The sequence below is a fragment of the Temnothorax longispinosus genome, chromosome 3 (genome assembly GCF_030848805.1).
Source record: "Temnothorax longispinosus isolate EJ_2023e chromosome 3, Tlon_JGU_v1, whole genome shotgun sequence".
NCBI classification, from domain to species: domain Eukaryota; kingdom Metazoa; phylum Arthropoda; class Insecta; order Hymenoptera; family Formicidae; genus Temnothorax; species Temnothorax longispinosus.
In genome coordinates this window covers 17,826,922-17,847,184 of record NC_092360.1, presented here as the reverse complement: position 1 = coordinate 17,847,184, position 20,263 = coordinate 17,826,922, and the positions used below count along the sequence as shown (strand labels likewise).

At 39.3% G+C, this 20,263-nt stretch overlaps 1 protein-coding gene and 1 pseudogene across 1 annotated transcript; one reads left to right on the top strand and one right to left on the bottom strand.

Annotated features, from left to right (window-relative positions):
• Positions 1–178: 178 nt before the first annotated feature.
• LOC139810101 (uncharacterized) lies at positions 179–9,356 on the bottom strand (annotated as a pseudogene).
• On the top strand, positions 7,321–11,602 carry LOC139810100 (uncharacterized). The gene is made up of 4 exons (XM_071773425.1): positions 7,321–10,587; positions 10,769–11,200; positions 11,285–11,396; positions 11,539–11,602. The coding sequence occupies exons 1-4, from the start codon at positions 10,572–10,574 to the stop codon at positions 11,600–11,602; spliced, it is 624 nt and encodes a 207-aa protein (XP_071629526.1). The 5' UTR covers positions 7,321–10,571.
• The last annotated feature ends 8,661 nt before the right edge of the window (positions 11,603–20,263 follow it).

Sequence of the window (20,263 nt, the reverse complement as noted above, 5' to 3'; positions counted from 1 at the left end):
AATCGGAGATAAAAATATATTACCTGAAACAGAACCATTATTGTTAGGAAACCTAATCTTTTACAGATAATAAATAATTTAGCGGAAGACCATGAAAGCGAGAAAATTAATCAAAACGAAACTCTACATGAAGATAATTGCGAAGATTCAATACCAATGACCAAAGACAACGAAAATAATCTAGAAGAAAATGATCAGGATGACCAACGTATCGACGATGACGACTCCGGAGAAGAAAACAAAGACGAAGAAGGAGACAATAGTGACAAAGACGTTGACGCAACTTACAATAAATTAGACACGAGTAGTAAGTGGGTAGGTATGGGGCGTCAAAACAAACCCCCTCCACCGACTCCTCCGGCGCCAGAGGCGTGGCCAGACGGTCTGCCCACGTGACCTTGGAGCGCTCTGATTGGCTGCCGCGTGAGGGGTGGGAGTAAAATGGAGCATTTTGATTGGATACCCCATATCTATCCAGCGTCTGATTGGCCCTCCCCCCTGAGACGTCTGGTGGCTTTGAGGGGGTAGCACGTGGTAGACAAAAATGGTGGGGTAAAATGGCGCGTTTTGATTGGATACCCCATACCTACCCAGCGTCTGATTGGCTCTCCCGCCTAAAGAGTCCAGCTTCTTTTTGGGCCTGCACGTGATGGACGACGCTGAAGTCACGCAGAAAAATAGCACAAAAGCCGACCAGCGCCATTTTGGTGGGAGCACGTGGTAGACGACGCTAAGCTCAAAAAGGATATGATGCTAAGATGCCGAAAACTGAAAGTGGAATTTTTAAGAGCGTTTTGCCTCGAGGGGAGGGGGATCCAGGAACGTCAGGTTCGCTTTGTGACGTGACGCGTATATGTCGTTTTTAGAGAATAGTTTTCATGATTTATGACCGTGTTTTTAGGACTTGGGTCCGGACAAAGAGTTTACGAAGCGTTTTGCCTCGAGGGGAGAGGGAGAAACAGGAACGGACAGGTACATTTCGTACGTGACGTGACGAAATTATTCCGTTTTAAATAAAAGTTTTTATTATTGAGCGCATTCGAAAAATTTACGAGGTAGACTTTGACCAATCCTGAAAAAATAAAAGAAAAAGAATTTGTTGCGGAGAACGTAAGAATTGAAGAAAAATAAAAGAAAGTAGAAGTTACAGAAAATGTTTATTACTACAAATTCTTCTTCATGGACAAAAATACAATTTAGTCGCTTATAAAGTAATAAGGCTGTAGATAAATTGTTCAAACAATAATGTTATAAAATTTACAATCCGCGGTTCGACAAAATTATACGACGGATTTCGGTAAAGTGCAGCAAAATAAGTTCTAAAAATACTATATTAAAATACATATCGAGGAAAGTTAAATCGGTTATTTGCATACGTACATTACGCTCGATGTCGTTGTAATTTCCTCTGAGAGTCAATTTCACAATATCTTCATCTATATAATTTTTAGGAAGATTTAACTCTATTTCTTTAATAAGATAACGCGCGCAATTGTTAACATTATCGGCCACTGATTTTAAATGTAATAAATGTGCATCGATACATTTCGCAATATTTTTCAGCCCGAGAAATGTAGGCTTCTGCATCACAATTGCCACAGCGTATGTTTTTCGTTTCTTCGTCGGTGGACAATTTTCCTCGTCTGTTCGTTGATCTGTCCTGGTGGAAGTATTCTCCTCGTTTTCCTTGTACGCCAGCAATATGGATCTTGCTTCGTAGGCCGAAGTAAAATTGACGGATATATTGTTAATGGAGATAGAATTCGGTTTCAATTTGGTTTCTCCATTTAAATATTTGCTCACGAGTCCCATGTTCTCTTGAAACTGCTGCCACGATTTCTCGTCAAAATAAACGCCGTCCGCACAGTTGCCGTTTAATTTGACCAGCGGCACGAAAACTCCCTCGGATGTTGCAAACCCACATGAATTCTCTTCGTATAGGAGCTGTTGAGTCCATATGTTGTCGATAGCACCATATGTAATTGCTCGTTTTTTCCCTCGAAGTCGCGTGTCTTTTATCGGGAATTCCTTTATCAGGAATATCGCGAGTGAACATCCGCTTCTCAGAATTATTAGCGTCTTCTCTGTGACTAGCCATTGTTCTTATTTCTTCGTAATATCGGCTGACACACACTCACACACACACTAATCAAAAAGTCAGATGAGAGAGTTATACTTTTTCACTGGCAAACTTGTCGCTTCGAACGATGGGACTCGAATAATTTTGACTTCGTAACGTTATAGTCAAAACGTTAACTTCGCTTACAACGTTTTAAAAAAATTAGTCTGCGCGCGCAAATAAAAAATTAGAAAACTCTAGATTTTTCTAGACTTTTCTAGATTTTTTTTAGTTTAAACTATGAATTCTGATATATAGGGAGTGTTACGTCCAACCCCGGGATTAGGATGTGAAAATCTGGGAAGCAAGGAAAAGGCTAGCCAGAGGGGTCGGGGGAAGGGAGGACGCAGCTAGATACTTACAAATGTCGCTCGCAGGTACGCGCTCGGAGACGCGTGGCGCGAGCCGAACGCACTTTTATGACTCAGAAAGGGTCAACGTCTGTAAAGTCGTTAGGACGCCTTTCGTGAGCGGTGCGATCGTCGGTCCTTTTTCGAGTCAGAGAATTTAATCCCTTTAACTCAGGATCGGACCTCGTGCAATTTCGAGAGGTGGATGGTAGTGGGTCTTAAGTTATAAATGAATGCAAATTGAAATTAATATTTAATATAAGATAAACATTTATTACAATAATATAAGCTAGGTGAACAGTAAATGAGAATTAGGTAAAATAAAATTTGAATACATTTATAAGTGTGAGTGTCGGATGTATGTGTAACGTGTGTGGGTATTTCGCGCGGGTGTTACATAGGTGCGGGGGTGATCGGGCAAGATCTTTAAAGAAAAACTTAAATATGTAAATTTTGAAGTTAAAACATATGAGAATAAAAAAAAATTAAAATTTATTCTAAGATCACGATCTCTGGGTCGGCTAGTTCCTCGAGATCGAGGGTCGAGGCGGTCGAAGAAGTTGGAGACGGACTTCGGGAAGAGGAGGGAGAATCGGGAGGTTCTAGGAAGCGAGCTGGATCGGGGTTGACGGGGACCACGCGAGGAGGGACCACGCGAAACGGAGCCACGCGGCAAATAGGGCGATGTTCGACAAATGGGCGAAAAGGCAGGACGACTGGGCGATAGGGCAGGATGTTAGGGGGACGATTCTGGTTAGAACAACCGGGTTCTTCTGTACACGCTGGTAGGGGCGGTGGGATGGCGAGTCGCGGAGGACCGGCGTTGAGCTGCTCCCGGGGGAGTTCAACCTCCCGTCGCGTCCGCTTGTTCTGGCAATTTCTTTGTCGCCTGATTGTGCGGAGATTCGGTCCTTGAGGGGCTAGGACTTTCGGGTTCACTAAAATTATTTACTTATTTAGTCGATCTCTCTCGGACCCGGTCGGAAGCGAACAAAAGGAAATCGTAAAAAAGGGGGGGAGGGGGTCAGTGGACAGGCTGGGTCCACGACAACGACGAGACGCCGGGAGCCAAGTCAGACCTACCACAACGCCAACGACCGCTGGGAACTCGATGCCTACACTAACCGACCCACGAGCATAAGCTCAGGGAGGTCAGTGGACCAGCTGAGTCCACGACAGCGACGAGACGCCGGGAGGTAAGTCCGGCCCACGACAACGCCAACGACCGCTGGAAACCTGCTGCCTACACTGACCGACCCCCAATTATATAATAAGCTTCCGGGGGTCCGACAATCGATAGACCGTTTAAGAAGGGGGGCAATAACGCGAAAAAAAAAAAAGATCAGGAAAATTCCGGGACTTACTACTTGATGACTTGAATTCGAACGAGTCTCAGTACGCCTTCTCTCAGTAATGGATGTTGGACTCGTCGGTGAGTGAGTTGGGGCGACTGGTCCGTCGGATCTGCTGCACTGACTCTAAACGTGACTCTAAACGTGAGCTTCTCGAAACGAATGAGGTTTAGATTGTAACCGAGCAATGCGGACTTGAACTGAGAAAATTTCTCTGAGCGCTAGTCCTGCGACGTCGCGATTTAAATAGGAAGGTTCGAAGGATGGAAGGGGTGGATTTCGTGTGGAATGTGTCTGGTTTTCGTTTAAAGGATTTCTGGTTGGCGGGATGTTTCTAATTATTATTTAAGGAAATTCTTATTGGGCGAGATGTTTCTTGCCCAAGAGGTAGATTTGAGTTTACGCCTATCCTAGAAAGCTAGAGACGGTTATCGATTTTTTCGGTTTTCCATTGGTGAGACCCCTCTTAGGGCCATACTGTCTTATTGGGGGTGTAACCCATCGGTTCTTTTCAGTGACGCATTTGTTTTTCGGCTATCGCCGATTTCTCTTTTATTAGGGTTCCTTACTTATCTCGCGACCCTGTTTCTATGCTGACAGACGATCCATACTTCTCAATTTTAAGTGCAGTTTTATTGCAAACAGAAACTTCCGCCACGTACTCTTAAGATTTCTAAAAGCACGTATTAGGTTTCGTTTCTGTTTGTCGGAACATAGCACGGCCAGTTTTGAGTGAGTCGCGCGATATAATACAGATCCCCATCATCCCTCATCTGAAGTTAAGGCTCCTTTCTGCGCGTCGTGTCGCCGGATTTATAGTTATGGGCCTTACGAGGTTGACGAGAATCTGGTCACCATATCCCCCGTCTGTTAGTAATTTATCATCTGAGAGGTTGCTTTAAGTTGCCCAAGCAAACGGGTAGTTTGATCATAAAAAAAAGGAATGCGAGGAGATCTAACCTCACCTCGATCGATAACCGTCCGTACTCGGCTTGTTTATTCTAATCTTAGGGCTATCTTAGGCGCATAAGAATTCCCGCGAAAAAGGGATATCGTTGAGTCCGCAGGACGTAACAGGAGTTTATAGGGAGCTAAGAGAATTTGTTAATAAAGTGATCAACTAACAATTTTATACGAAAAGTGTAATAGTTAAAAAATTTTTAAATTTTAAATAAAAATATTTCTAAAAAATAAAGGAACAACAAAAATCTATCCGAGCTCTTTTTATGCCGGGAGCAATAAATCAATAAATTTTCCGAGTTGTAGTAATAATAAATCCTTCTAGTTGTATGTTGATACATGTAACATTAGTAGAAAAATTCAATAGAAGATCTTTTGTAAGTTTTTAGATAAAAAATGTTTTTGTGTAAAATTTAACCGATCTCTTTTTGTGTTGGGAGCAATAAATCAATAAATTTTCCGAGTTGTAGTAATAATAAATTCTTCTAGTTATATGTTGATACATGTAACATTAGTAGAAAAATTCAATAGAGGATCTTTTGTAAGTTTTTAGATAAAAAATGTTTTTGTGTAAAATTTAACCGATCTCTTTTTGTGTTGGGAGCAATAAATCAATAAATTTTCCGGGTTGTAGTAATAAATCCTTCTAGTTAATGGAATATATAACATTAGTAGAAAAATTCAATGGAGGATTCTTTGTAAGTTCTTAGATAAAAATATGTTTTTGTGTAAAATTTAACTGATCTCTTTTTATATTAGAAGCAATAAATCAATAAATTTCTTAAATGCGATAATATATCCTTCTAATTACATATTGGAATAAAACATTACTAAAAATTTTTAACAAAGAATTCTTTGTAAGCTCTTAGATAAAAGAATATGATTTTGTGAACAAGACGGAAAAGAGTTTATGGCATAAAATAACCTTTCTCCGAAAACTTTTCTCTTTCACCGGAAAGGGAGGGTGGGAAGAAAGTGGGGAAAGCTTCGAATTTGCTAACCAATGCCTTAGATAAACAATTTTTGTCACGCCATTATTCTAGAAGATTTTGAAAATATTTTCAACTATAAATAACCTGTAATACTATAGCTGAGAGTTAGTCCTTACTTGTCCGATCGTACTGGAGTCGTCTTGCACGCTCTTAGTTAGTCAGACAAGTGCTTCAAAAATGTCTCTCAGTGTAATTTTGGTGGAGTTTTTATTCAAAGTGAGCTGCAATTTAAAAAATCGCTTAAATGAGCAACGTGAGTTTGTAGAAGCAGTGACAAACGACGAAGAGGCGAATTATGAACTGTTACGTCCAACCCCGGGATTAGGATAAAAAAATCTGGGAAGCAAAGGAAAGGCTAACCAGAGGGGTCGGGGTAAGGAAGGACGCAACTAGACGCTTAAGAATTTCGCTCGCAGGTACACGCTCCGAGGCGCGTGGCGCGAGCCAAACGCACTTTCGATGGCTTAGGAAGGGTCAACGTCCGTAGGGACGGTAAGACGCCTTCCGTGAGTGATGCGATCGTCGGGTCTCTTTCGAGGGAATTCGATCCCTTTAACTCAAAATCGGACCTTGTGCGATTTCGAGAGGGGAATGGTACTGAGGGTGAGGTCTTAATTTAATGAAAGAAACATTGAGTTTATCTTAAAAATAAATAGAACATTTATTACAAATTAACATAGAATTTACTAATGACATTGAGTAAAGAAAATCAGGCAATCGTACAAATAATAAATAAATCCAGATGAAGGATAAATGTATTAAATGTAGGTGTAACATGTGTGTGTATTTCTCGCGGGTGTTACATAGGTACGGGGGTGATCGGGCAAGATCTTTAAGGGAAAACCTACTTGAAAATGAACATCCTGCCCGCTATTATTACAGTCGGAATCAGTAGTGAGATTACATGAATTTAGTGAAGTGTTGTGTATGTGTGTAAATTAATTAAGTTAAAACATATGAGAATTAAAAATAAATAAAATTTATTCTATATTTATTAATCTAAGGTTATGATCTCGAGATCGCCTACTTCCTCGAGAACCACAACGGTCGAGGCGGTCGACAGCGTCGGGAATGGTCCTCTGGAAGCCGTGAAGGAAAGGGAATTGAAAAGTTCCCCGGGGCGAACTGGGGAATATGAAGGTTCGAGCAGGGGGAAAGAGTCAGGCGTATCGGGGATCACGCGATAAGGGAGCACGCGACAAAGAGGGCGAGAAGGCGGATTAGGAGGAGGCGGCGACGGTGGTTCCTCCGGAAGAGCTGGTGGAGGCGCCGGAGTGGCGAGTCGCGAAGGACCGGCGTTGATTTGTTCTTGGCGGAATTCAACCTCCCTTCGCGCCCGCTTGTTTCGACGATTCCTTTCGTGTTTCGCGGCGTTTCGCGACTTCTTGCGGGTGGGACCGCCCGAATCCACTATGAAGCAGCTAATCCGAAATAATAGAGATTATTCCGAATCCATCGATAAATAAGGAAGCGATATCAATATATATATGTATACAACTTACTACTTGATGAGTTCAAACGTTGGAGCGGATTCCTTCCCGAATGGACCTTGGTTGGAGGATGAGTCGGAGCGACTGATGTGCTGTCGGATTTTTTGCACTGACTCTAAGTGGGGAATCGTGACTCAAAGACGGAAGAGATCACGATTATAATGCTGAGGCTAAAGCACGAGACTAAGGTTTGAGACGCTTGAAGAGAGTCGGAAGCTTTGAGAGGGAGTGCCGCAATGTCGGTTTATATAGGAAAATGTAAGGAATGGAAGGGGTGGTTTTCGTGTGGGATGTGTCTGGTTTTCATTTTTGGGGACTTTTGGTTGACGGGATTCTTCTAATTTGTGTTTAAGGATTTTTTATTGGGTGAGATATGGTCTTCACCCAAGAGGTGGATTCTTAAGTTTTCGCCTATCCTGGAGAGCTAGAGACGGTTATCGATTTTCGCGGCTGTTTATTGGTGAGTCGTCTCGTAAGGCCCCCACTGTTTTATCGGGGGTGCAACCCAGCGATTCTTCCAGTAACTCATCTTATTTTTCGGTTATCGCCGATTTCTCTTTTATTAGGAGTCTGGATTCTTAGTTTATCTTGCGACTTTATTTTCAGTACCGACAGACAAATGCATTCCATCTAATCTTAATTGCAGTTTTATTGCAAACAGAAACTTCCGCCACGTGCTCTTACAAGATTTCCAAAAGCACGTTTTTTAGACCTCGTTTCTGTTTGTCGGAACATTGCGCGGGTAATTTTGAGCTAGTCGCGCGATGCAATAAAGATCCTAAGCACACTCTGTCTGGGATTAAGGCCCTTTTGGCGCGTCGTGTCGCCGGGTTTGTAGTTATGGGTCAGACAAAGTTGATAGAAAAAATCCGATCACGTATGCCCCGTCTGTCAGTACTTTCAAACAGTACATACGTGTGTCCTGAAAATATTTTACGTCGCCCGGATTTGAATACTGGAGTAGCTTTTGACAATTTCGATTGCTTTGTTGAAACACTGAATGGTAAAGACACTCTACACGACACGGTGGGGATAATTTATCAAGATGTTATTCAGAATGAAGATATGATGTCTGTGGTATCTCCAAATGTCTGTGAAAATGAAAATTCAACTACTAATGAGACTGTACATGGCAATTTTTCGGAATCATCTATGATCACTACAAAGAGAAAGCGAAAACGCCGATCCTTCAATGAAATAACTTTCGACATGCATCCATTTACAAAAAAATTAAAAATTACAACCTGGAATCAGCTAGACATCTCCGAACTCAATCAAACTCCAGACAGTTTGATGATGTCAAAACAATTGGATGTTGCGTGGATATTGTTGCATATGCATAGAATATCAGATGTTCCAATGTGGGTAGGATATCATAGTAAGATTTTGATTGACGATTCACCAGTCCAAAAAGTTTCTTATCTTACACCAATAAACGATTCTCCCACCAATAATTCGACTGTTTTAAAAACTTTAGAATTGAGTCAAGCTGTTGCAAGTGAATGTCAAACTCCATACATCCAGATCAGTATGATCTAGCTAGTACTGCAGCAATTACACTTTGAATCATTTTTGGAAAACAAACATTTGACTATCCAAGAATCAGTATTAGAATATCTTACCACATTTATGCAGCATAAAGATATCTCTCCACAAGTACAGCATACAGAAACACAACATCTAATTCAATCTTATGATCAATATACAGCAGACACTTTGGAAGGCAAGCACGGAAAAACGGCGCAATTTTACGCGATGTATATCGATTTTATAAATCTTTATCACATATTTATTAAAAGTATTAGAGTAGGAGATTTAGATTTATACTTGAATGCACTTGGAAAAATCGTCAATTTATTTTTTTACTACAACCAGCAAAACTACAGTCGATGGCTGGTATACTATATAAATCAACTGCAACACGTAGACAAGACACATCCGGGCCTCCGAGCCGAAATTGCTAAGGGCTCGTTTGGTATTAGAAGAACGGTTAAACCTTTCTCGCGGATTCCGGTAGATTTAACGTTGGAGCAGACGATAAATGGTGATGCAGCACGTCGACTCACTGAAATCGTTAATCTGACAAACTCCATCGCCGCTAGACAACGTTGGGCAAGAAATCATGGGGTCAGAACGCGAATAATATCACATGTGTTAACTCGTGCAGGACTTAACAGGAGCCACCAAGACATCGCCGCTGACCTACACCCTGATTGAATAAAAAAACATCGTAAACAAATTGAAGCTTTCTTGGACAGTATCCAACAGACCATCAACCCATTATCTTCTTTAATAGATAAAAATCAACTGTACAATATTTCAACTGGGCAGGCTACCACTCCAGAAATAGCAAATAGCTTGTTGAACGCAGTGTCAGCCGGAATATTCCTGCGAGATCAATTCATAACGGAATGTAATATAAACTCAGATAGATTTCACCAACCATTAAAAAAAAATCCGGTGCTGACTTTTGCAAGTTTGAAGAAGAAAAAGAAAATGAAAATTGGCCAGAAAGTACATAAAGTTAAATTGCAGCGGGATTTGTTCGGTCGGTTATTGGCTCTATCGCTAGACACGAATATAGATCTTGAAAAGATACTCTGTTTTCCAATAACTCCAGTTCCGCTATCACTGTGCCATATAGATGGTTCTCTTAACAAGACTGTTAAATCGGTACTGGTTAAAGAGTTGGAAAAAAAAATTGAAGAAATGGAACTACCGCCATCTAATGTAGATTTTGTAATTGTAGACGGCTTCTTCTTTTTACATACTTTCAAAGAAATGCCGCGCAGTTTTGGGGATGTGTCAAAGAAGATTTTGCAATGTCTTGTTAATAACTCAGCAAGTCGAGTAGCCATTGTATTTGATCGTTACTTCACACCTTCTATCAAAGATTATGAGCACACTCTTCGAGGTAGTGTGGATGACAAGGATTTCTACATCTCCGACCCTCAACAAAGGAGAACAGCAGATTTTGCGAAAGAATTGAAAAACATCAAGTTTAAAGAAGCTCTTGTCAAGTTTTTTATTGATCATTGGGCTGATCAGGAGATGGCTACGATTATCGGTAACAAAACAATATATCTGAGTCATGATTTGTGTTACGTATATTCAGTTACCAATAATAAAGTAACGCGAACCATCGATCATGAACTGTCATGTCCTGATCACGAAGAAGCGGATACAAAAGCAGTATTTCTTGCATGTCAGCTAAAAGAAGATTCTACTGTTACAATCAGAACCTCTGATACAGATATTGTTGTTATCATGTTGGCCAATATGGAACATCTTCAAGCATCAGTGAAAATATGGATGGATCTCGGAGTAAGTAATGCACGCCGATATATCGACGTTTCCGCACTCTCTGTTAAGCTAGGCCCAATAGTTTCGCGAGCGCTACCAGCTCTTCATGCGCTAACAGGATGTGATTTCAACCCGGCACTTTATAGACGAGGCAAGAAAAAACCTCTAGATATTTTAATGAATTCAGAAATTTTTTAAAAAGAATTTGCAGATTTGGGATCTAAAGATTATAATATAGATGAATCTTTTAACATCATACAATCTTTTATCTGCCACTTGTATGGCTTAAAAAAATTAGATGATGTCAACAGAGCTAGAATTGAAATCTTCAATACGACATACAAGGTATCAGATACATCACAGCCCTTCTCGTTGAATGTTCGTAATTACGATGCTTGTTGCTTGCCACCATGTCAATCGGAGTTACTGCAGCAATTATTACGAACAAGATATATTGCATGCTTGTGGAGGAATGCACACAATCCAAACAGCATCGACATGTCACCAACAGATTACGGATGGACAGATGTAAAAGGCAAATTGGAAATGACTTGGTTTGTTGGTAATCAATTACCAGAAGCGTACGACGATGTAGTCATAACACCTGATATTCTAGGAGATACTCCAGATTCAGGTATATTTTCTTTTCAAAACTTTGATAACACGCTTTTCATGAAATAAATAAAATATTAAGTATTATAACGATTTCTTGTTACAGATATGCAAGCTGAAGATAAAATTGACAAACAAATCGAACCAGACTTGCAGTACGACGATATTTCCACGGAAGAAAAAGATGAAGATGAAGATTTAAAAAAAATATTTTTAAAGTTTTTTTTATTTTACTATTTTTTTCTGTACTTATATATTATAATTAAAAGAAATAGATTTTTTTATTTGCATTCTATTTTCTATGCATTTTACTTGTCACACTTAGTAATTTAAAAAAAATATTTTTTTTTAATTTGTCAGATTAAGAAAATCCCTCCAAATAATCGTCAGATTATGGGTCAGCACGACTAGGACATCAAGCTGAATCACCTGTATAATAATCTGACGCGCTCGAGTATTTTAAAATGGCGATTTTTTTTGCATTATCAAGAAGCCGCCATGAGCTTGCGTCATGTCCGAATCGTCAGTCTTTTGAATGGGAGCTTCTTTCGGGTTCACTTAACATCCCCTCTGAATATCTGACGCGCTCGAATAAATTTTTTTTTCCCGTTTTCAACCGTTCCGTACAGCCACCCTCACCATGCAAACCGGCAGATTAACATACCTACAATATCAGAGACACGTGGGGCATATACACTATCAACATCTGACGCGCTCGAGTATTTTCATGTGACTATTTTTTTTTACATTTTTGAAAACCTGTAGACGCTTCCCCCATCGGTGAAAGGCCGGGTGTACATTATATAACCTTTTTTTCTTTCTACCATCTAATCTTCAAAATCCAATAGGTTATTCCTACGACGCTCGAGTAAATCGCCATTTAGCATTCTGGGCTCACCTACTATAAAGTTATGTACACCGATACGGACAGCCTTATATACCACATCGAGTGCGACGACGTGTACGAGTCGATAAAACGCGACATCGACAGATTCGACACAAGCGATTATCCGGTAAATAACGCGTACGATATACCACTTGAGAACAAGAAAGTGCCAGGCTTAATGAAAGACGAAAACAATGGCGCGATCATGACGGAATTCGTTGGACTCAGAGCGAAGATGTATGCGTCGAAGGTGGATGGTAAAAAAGACACTAAAAAAGAAAAAGGCGTCAAGAGTATAACGTCGTAGCGCGTACTATAACGTTCGACGATTACACGCGGTGTCTGAAGGACGAAATTGAAATGACGCGACAGCAGTTCTGTATAAGATCAAAATTGCATGAAGTGCATACCATCCGCGAGACAAAAATCGCTCTGAGTCCGTACGACGATAAGCGATACATTATACCTGATGCGATCGATACGGTTACCGTGGGGACATTATCAAATACCCCCTCCGAAAACGTAGTGTATTGTATGTTTAAAATGTAATAGTATAACGTAATGTATGTATGTATGTATGTATGTATGTAGGTATGTACGTAAGTATATATGTATATACGTATGTATAGTAACGTAACGTAATGTAACATAAGGTAAGGTAATGTAACGTATATTATATTGTTGAAAGGGATATTAATAAAAATATTGTACATGTATCTATTTAATATTTTATACATAGTTTATTTTTCATATGCTTTAAAATACGATCTGCATGAATTAAATAACATTGTCCTTGTGTATCCATGAGTTGTGCGATCCATCGAATCCCAGCCATTTCACGTAGACCTCATCTCCCCTCCTGCGCAGTACTTTCTCCACGAGGTACGTGTCCGGGTAAGCCGCGCGATGTAACTCATGCTCATAAAACGCTCCAGCGATAGATTTTTCGCGATAGTCTTCCAGCAGGTTGCGGGATTAGTGTGTTGCACTTTAACGATCTTAAACACCTCGGTGCTCCAATTTGATGTGTAACCCTTCTCAAAAATTGTCTTGTGCTTGCTAACGCGTACCCGATCGCCTACTTTGAACTTTGTCAAACCTGCGATCTTGATCGCGCTGCAGTACACCGTGGTTAAGAGTCTTTTAGCGATTGCTGGAGTAACGTCGACGGGTCACATGCCGATCGTTCGATGCTTGCGCGCGTTGTACTCCGCGACGAGACGCGGTAGCTCGTCGATCCACTTGTAAGTTCCGTTTAACGTAAACATCTTCCACATGTTATTCTTTAACGTGCGATTGAATCGCTCGACGACCGACGCTTTCAACACCGAATATGTGGAATAATGATTGATGTTGTGTTTCCTCACGAGACGTTGCACGTCGGTGTTGTAAAATTCCTTCCCCATATCGGTTTGTAAGTTTTTCGGACATCTCCCGCTCTCTCGAATTATCTTGGCGATAACTTCAGCCGTCTCGCTTCCACCTTTACGCTTGAGCGGTACAGCCCACGCATACTTGCTCAGCACATCGATGACGGTGAGTATATAATGGTAACCTTTGTTGAAATGTGAGTATGGGAGCATCTCGATAATGTCTGCCTGCCACAGGTCGTCGTATCCCCGAACTATGACGTGTCTTCGTGGAAAATTTCTTCTCGCTGGAGCATGCAGTTCTTCGACGAGTCGTTGCTTGTCGATATTTTTACGGATTTTCCATCGGATGCCATGTTTTTTTAGCGGTGTGTAATAATATGCACAAAAAAATTATTATTAATAAAATTTTTAAACAATTCAATAGCCGTTTATTTCCATTCATTGTCCTTCGATAGCCGTTCTTTGTCTGCTGGCCGTTCTTTGTCCACTAGTCGTTTATAGCCATTCGCTAGCCGTTCATAGCCATTCGCTAGCTGTTCATATAGCTGTTTCTGAGTCATTCGTTAGCCGCTTGATAGCTATTCCTGAGCCGTTCCTGAACCGTTCGTCGTTGCCGTTCATCGTCGTCCGTTAATCGTTCATAGCCGTTTTATTTGTTGCTATCCATTGTTGCTGTTGTTGTTCGTTTTTGACTTAGCGTTTTTACCCAAATGTCGAAGCTCGTGTATCACAATCCGTAACGCTTGCAGATTCTTCTCGAACGCAGCCAGCTTCTCGTCTGACTCTTTCTGTCGATTGATCGACATTTTAAAGCACTGATCTACGTATAGTTTGTTAACCACATCATCATCAGCTTCCGGTTGCGCCACGCGTCGAATCTTGCGCGACTTTGCATCAAAGTTGCCGGCAACCATACAAAAAGCGTCATCCCGCACGTAATTTCTGACTACTCCATTGCATTGATAGTTCGGTTGCGTCTCGCCTCGTCCGAGCGATATGCCAAACTTGTTGATCCGCACCATTTCAATGGTGATTGAATGGTTTGCCAACGCATGGTTTAATTTATAATAAGCTCAGCCTCGCTTTAAAAAAAATAAATTATATATTATTTTACAATGCTTTATTTTCTTTTTCCCATTCTCATTAGTTGTTAGTGGTTCTCCTAATTTCCCTCACCACATCATAATTTTGAAGATAGGGTGTTGTCGCGTATAATTGGTTCATTTTCCACTTTTTAGTCATTGGTATGATTTTTCACAACTTCTACGTAAGCAGCGCTGACATTGGTGCTTGAAAATGTTGAAGGAAGGGGAATTATTCCTTTCCTTCCCTTATAATTTTTCATCTGCGCGCGCCGTCCAATTTTCCTAAAACGTTGCAAACGGAGTTAACGTTTTAACTAGTGTTACGAAGTCAAAATCATCGAGTCTCATCGTTCGAAGCGACAACTTCAACAGTGAAAAAGTATACCTCTTACGGAAAAATAAGAACAATGGCTGGTCGCAGTGAAGACGTAAATAATTCTGAGAAATGGATGTTCACTCGCGATATTCCCGATAAGGGACTTCGCGGCTTTGAGGGAAGCAGCACAAGTATGAATTATTACGTACCGTATCCTCGTAAAAAATCGGAACCTCGTTATACGCCTAAGCCTCGTGAAGTTTCATCGGACGAGCGCAAAACGTAAGTATTACTTTGGATAAATTTTTTTAAATTTATTTTTTCTAATTTTATTAATTTATCTATTTTATTTTTTTTACAGTTTCAATAAATCGGAACCTCGTTATACGCCTCGTATCTTGGGCAGACGATTTGCCTTGACAGTCACGGCTTACAAGTATTTGGATATCGGAATCAATGTGGGATCTACATCCTTTGTGGAATTGATTCTTGTGTAAAGCTAGCTGAACAGTTTTATGCTTCCAGTATCTTGATTAAAATTCTTAAATAGCCTCTTAAATAGTCTAACTGTTAGTTCTTTCGCACGTTATTATGTAACATTAGCAAAGACTGAATCAGATTATACGTAAAGTATGGCTTTATCTTTATTTGTAACTATTGTACAATTTCACAGGACATCGAAAAAAAAAAGAAACGTTTAGATATTCTATAATTTATGTGTAAACAATAAAGAACTTATAGAGATTGATAACCATTTAGCAGGATAAACTGTGTTGGCATACTCTTTCTACATGCGTACCTTCCCCAAGAGCCGAGACTCGAACCAGATCCGTGAAATATATCGCCACTTTCGTAGAGCTTTTGTACAGTTTTACTCTAAGGATTATGTATCAGGAATATCGCGAGAGAAAGAAAGACTTCGGAGATTTATCCGAATCGATCGACATAAAGAGAGAGCATAGTAAAGAAGCTAGCTTTCGAGAATTTGAACGCATAATACTTGTTAATACTATGAGCGAACTAGTTTACGTCACTCTGTCAAGCTTTAATAATCTATCATTACTAATAATATATCGATATCAGTAGTTTAATAATAATTATAAATTTAAAAGCGCTCAATTTAAAAGCAGGGCAATCCTAATAAATGATTGTAAAAAAAGAAGGTGGAACGTAATGGACAATCCGGTTAGAAGCGTAAGGGAAGTTACAATTAAAGCGCTCTCTTTCGAGGGGGGGCGAGATTTCCGAGGGGAATCGATTGAGACGCACTTTGAACGAGTATAATATCAACACTTTAATGTAGCAATTTAACCGATACACAAGAGTGATTCGTTCTTATTTATAATAAACAACTAGTAATAATTGTCACTTACAATAAATATGTATAAGGCGTAAAGCAAATAAAAATTTTGTAACACCTCACGATCATATACATAACATTATAATAATGTCTTACCGGTGTTCTCCGTCGTCGGGTACCGGAACGCAAGACGAAAGGGAAAGAAAGAGAGGAAAAAAAAGACACAAAACGTGCGCTTTGATTTTCGTAACGTTTTCTTTTTCTTCTTTTTGTACGACGTCAGCATGTATTATCACACGTTATATCGCATTGCGTGTCTTCGCGGAGAGAAGGAAAGCAAAAAGAGGAGGAAAGAAAAAAAAAGTAATAAATTAATCCTGAGAGTAAATTAATATTAAAATATAAACACCTGCGGGGATTGACACAGTCGCTTACAATACAAAACTTCCGCCGCCGCGCACAACTTTCGCACCGCCGTCGCGTCGCAAGCGAGATCCTTTGTTACATTCGGAATTTTGTCGTTCGCGCATATATTGATGTATCATATATTGATATTTGTTTCAAACCGACACGCCGAGATCGCACCAGCGAACGTGAGAGACGCGGCTTTCGGACGCGGCCGCGCGTGCGAAAGTTTGACAAAAATTATATTGCATATTCGCCGTGCGGGGGGGACAAAAGACGCGCGCAATAGAACACGTACTTCGTACACTTAGCACCGATAGATACCATATATGAAAGTAACAATAATAAATTTCACATTGCCGTAGAAGTATACAGAGGGAATGGGAAATTAGAGAGAAGAGAGTGTTCGAATACGTTTAGACGCCGGTAGACGATTCGGCTCGAAATCTCAGAGGGAGGAGGAAAAAGATCCTCGGAGAGATGGGGGTCACAACAATTATTTCCGTGGCTATTAAAACGATATAGGTGGTATTGCAAGACACCGAGAAGATCGTGAGAAGACATACGCGTCAAACATGTGGATTTTTCACGCACGAGGAAGAGATTAATTCTCTATCGCAGAATGCCTACGGTTCCTTTTGCGTGTTACAACATCTACGAGAAAAAACATCGGGCGCTGATTTGAAATTTTCGTGTTATATTCTAATTACGGATATCTCCACAGTTAACTTTCATGTTTCAACGTTTGAACGCTTCGAATCGCGTAGCTCGCGAAGACTCGATCAATCGAACGCGAGACGGCGCCGAACGCGGGGAGTCGATGAACTTTGAAATTTAAATGTAGGAGACAATAGTAGAATATTGACAGACGAAACAGGCAATTTTACTTAAGACAAATCGATTTTGTAGCTCGACGAAATGAAGTTCAGAAATAATCTTCAGAAATTCGAGTCCAGCTTTCTCGGCATAACGGAAGATACCGAGAAACTTAGCGCTGAAGCTCGATTAAATTCAACGTGTAATATTGCAGAAGAAATCGAAGTCATCATAATTAGCTCTGACAATTTATCACAAATACGAAGCGGATTTTAGATTTATTCTAAACTTCGGGGAGAAAGAGGAGATCGCGTCGGCTGATAGCTTCGCGAGCTACGCGCCTCCAACGAATGTTATCGAAATAGACACTATAGAACATGTTGGCAAGAGGGGTGCAGAGAAAAGTTTTTGTGTAAGGCATAAATCTTTTTTTTGAAGATATCGGCGATATTAGAAATAGCGCTTATTAGTTTGGTTTAATTAGTTTGGTTTGGTTTAATTTATAATAAGCTCAGCCTCGCTTTAAAAAAAATAAATTATATATTATTTTACAATGCTTTATTTTCTTTTCTCCATTCTCATTAGTTGTTAGTGGTTTCCCTCTCCTAATTTCCCCCACCACATCATAATTTTGAAGATAGGGTGTTGTCGCGTATAATTGGTTCATTTTCCACTTTTTAGTCATTGGTATGATTTTTCACAACTTCTACGTAAGCAGCGCTGACATTGGTGCTTGAAAATGTTGAAGGAAGGGGAATTATTCCTTCCCTTCCCTTATAATTTTTCATCTGCGCGTGCCGTCCAATTTTCCTAAAACGTTGCAAACGGAGTTAACGTTTTAACTAGTGTTACGAAGTCAAAATCATCGAGTCTCATCGTTCGAAGCGACAACTTCAACAGTGAAAAAGTATACCTCTTACGGAAAAATAAGAACAATGGCTGGTCGCAGTGAAGACGTAAATAATTCTGAGAAATGGATGTTCACTCGCGATATTCCCGATAAGGGACTTTCGCGGCTTTGAGGGAAGCAGCACACAAGTATGAATTATTACGTACCGTATCCTCGTAAAAAATCGGAACCTCGTTATACGCCTAAGCCTCGTGAAGTTTTATCGGACGAGCGCAAAACGTAAGTATTACTTTGGATAAATTTTTTTAAATTTATTTTTTCTAATTTTATTAATTTATCTATTTTTATTTTTTTTACAGTTTCAATAAATCGGAACCTCGTTATACGCCTCGTATCTTGGGCAGACGATTTGCCTTGACAGTCACGGCTTACAAGTATTTGGATATCGGAATCAATGTGGGATCTACATCCTTTGTGGAATTGATTCTTGGCGACAATCGGGGAAATCAGATCGTGCTTCCGTGGACAACGTGGACAACAATCATCGAAAGACGCATGGATATCGAACAACTCATGCAGTCAACTGTCGGTTCATCGCTGTCTATTCGAGACCTAATTAACTTGTTAAAATGCGTGACGCTAATATTGTAAAACTTACGTTGCGCGATACATGCTTATACATGATAGGTACCAGCAACTGTATTATTTTTGTTTGAAATCGAACAATATGTCGAAAATGTATATTTCAATTTATGTCAAAATATACAGCATGTTAATAATAAGTATAAACATTTTGTAACAATCTTGCGACAAAATCATATCATGGATAAATGTCAGGCGAGAAAAGTACTGAGTGAGGTGTTCGATGGAAGTTCGCTCATAGATTGCGAACTATTAGCTTTCGCCTTAGATAACATTGTATATAAAGCAAAAATGTAAATAACGAATAAAAATTATTTTTTCAAAATATCTCTTTCGTTTTCATCTAACATTAGCTTTATCTATGTTTAAATTATATATATGTTGCGGTAATGTCCTTTTTAATTATATAAACAATTTATTATAAATTTAAAGAATTAATAAAATTATTAAAATATAGATAAAAACTTTTATCTAAAATAGAATAATCTCGTCACTACATGTACGAACTTGTCCGTTCCTGTCTTCTACTCTCATTTCCCCACTATGGGACTCTATAGTTTAAGTCACGTAAAATTTGGTTTTTTGTTGATTTTTTGTTAAACGTAGACCTAGAAAATGGCCTCCAACACCATAATTATATATTTATTTATTTATTTATTTATCTATTTATTTATTTATTTATCTATTTATCTATTTATTTATTTATTTATTTATTTATTTATCTATTTAATTTTTTTATTTATCTATTTTTTTAATTTATCTATTTATTAATTTATTTAATTTCTTATTTATTTATTTATTTTTTTCAGTTAAAGTTCGTGACGCGTACGCTATTGGTCGATCTTTATTTATTTCTCCCTGCGATAATATGCCTTTTACGGTAATTCCAGAAACGTCGGTAGTTAAAATGAAGGGTTTTGAAAAGTCAGAATATTGCAAGACTGGTTCTTAGCATAATTTCTGCTTCAAATATTTCGAAGGACTCTTCCTGAACAGATGTCCAATTAAAAGGCGTATCGTTTTTTTAGGTTTGTTAAAGGTTTAGCTTATTTTGAAAAATTTGGTATAAATCTCCTGTAATATTCTGCTAATCCAAAAAATTGTTTAATGTTTTTCGGTGTTTTTGGCCTAGGAAATTGTCTCACGGCTTCTAATTTTCTTGGATCGGGTTTAATTCCATCGCTACTTATTATGTGTCCTAAATATGTTACCTCGGTTTTTAAAAATTCGCATTTATCGGGCTGTAGTTTTAAATTAGCTTGGCGGAGTCGTTCCATTACTAAATTATACCTTTTTTCGTGTTCTTTTAATGTAGGAGCGGAAATAATAATATCATCCATATAAATGAATACGCCTTCTATTCCTGTTAATATTAGATCCATTAGTCGTTGGAAGGTAGCGGGGGCATTCTT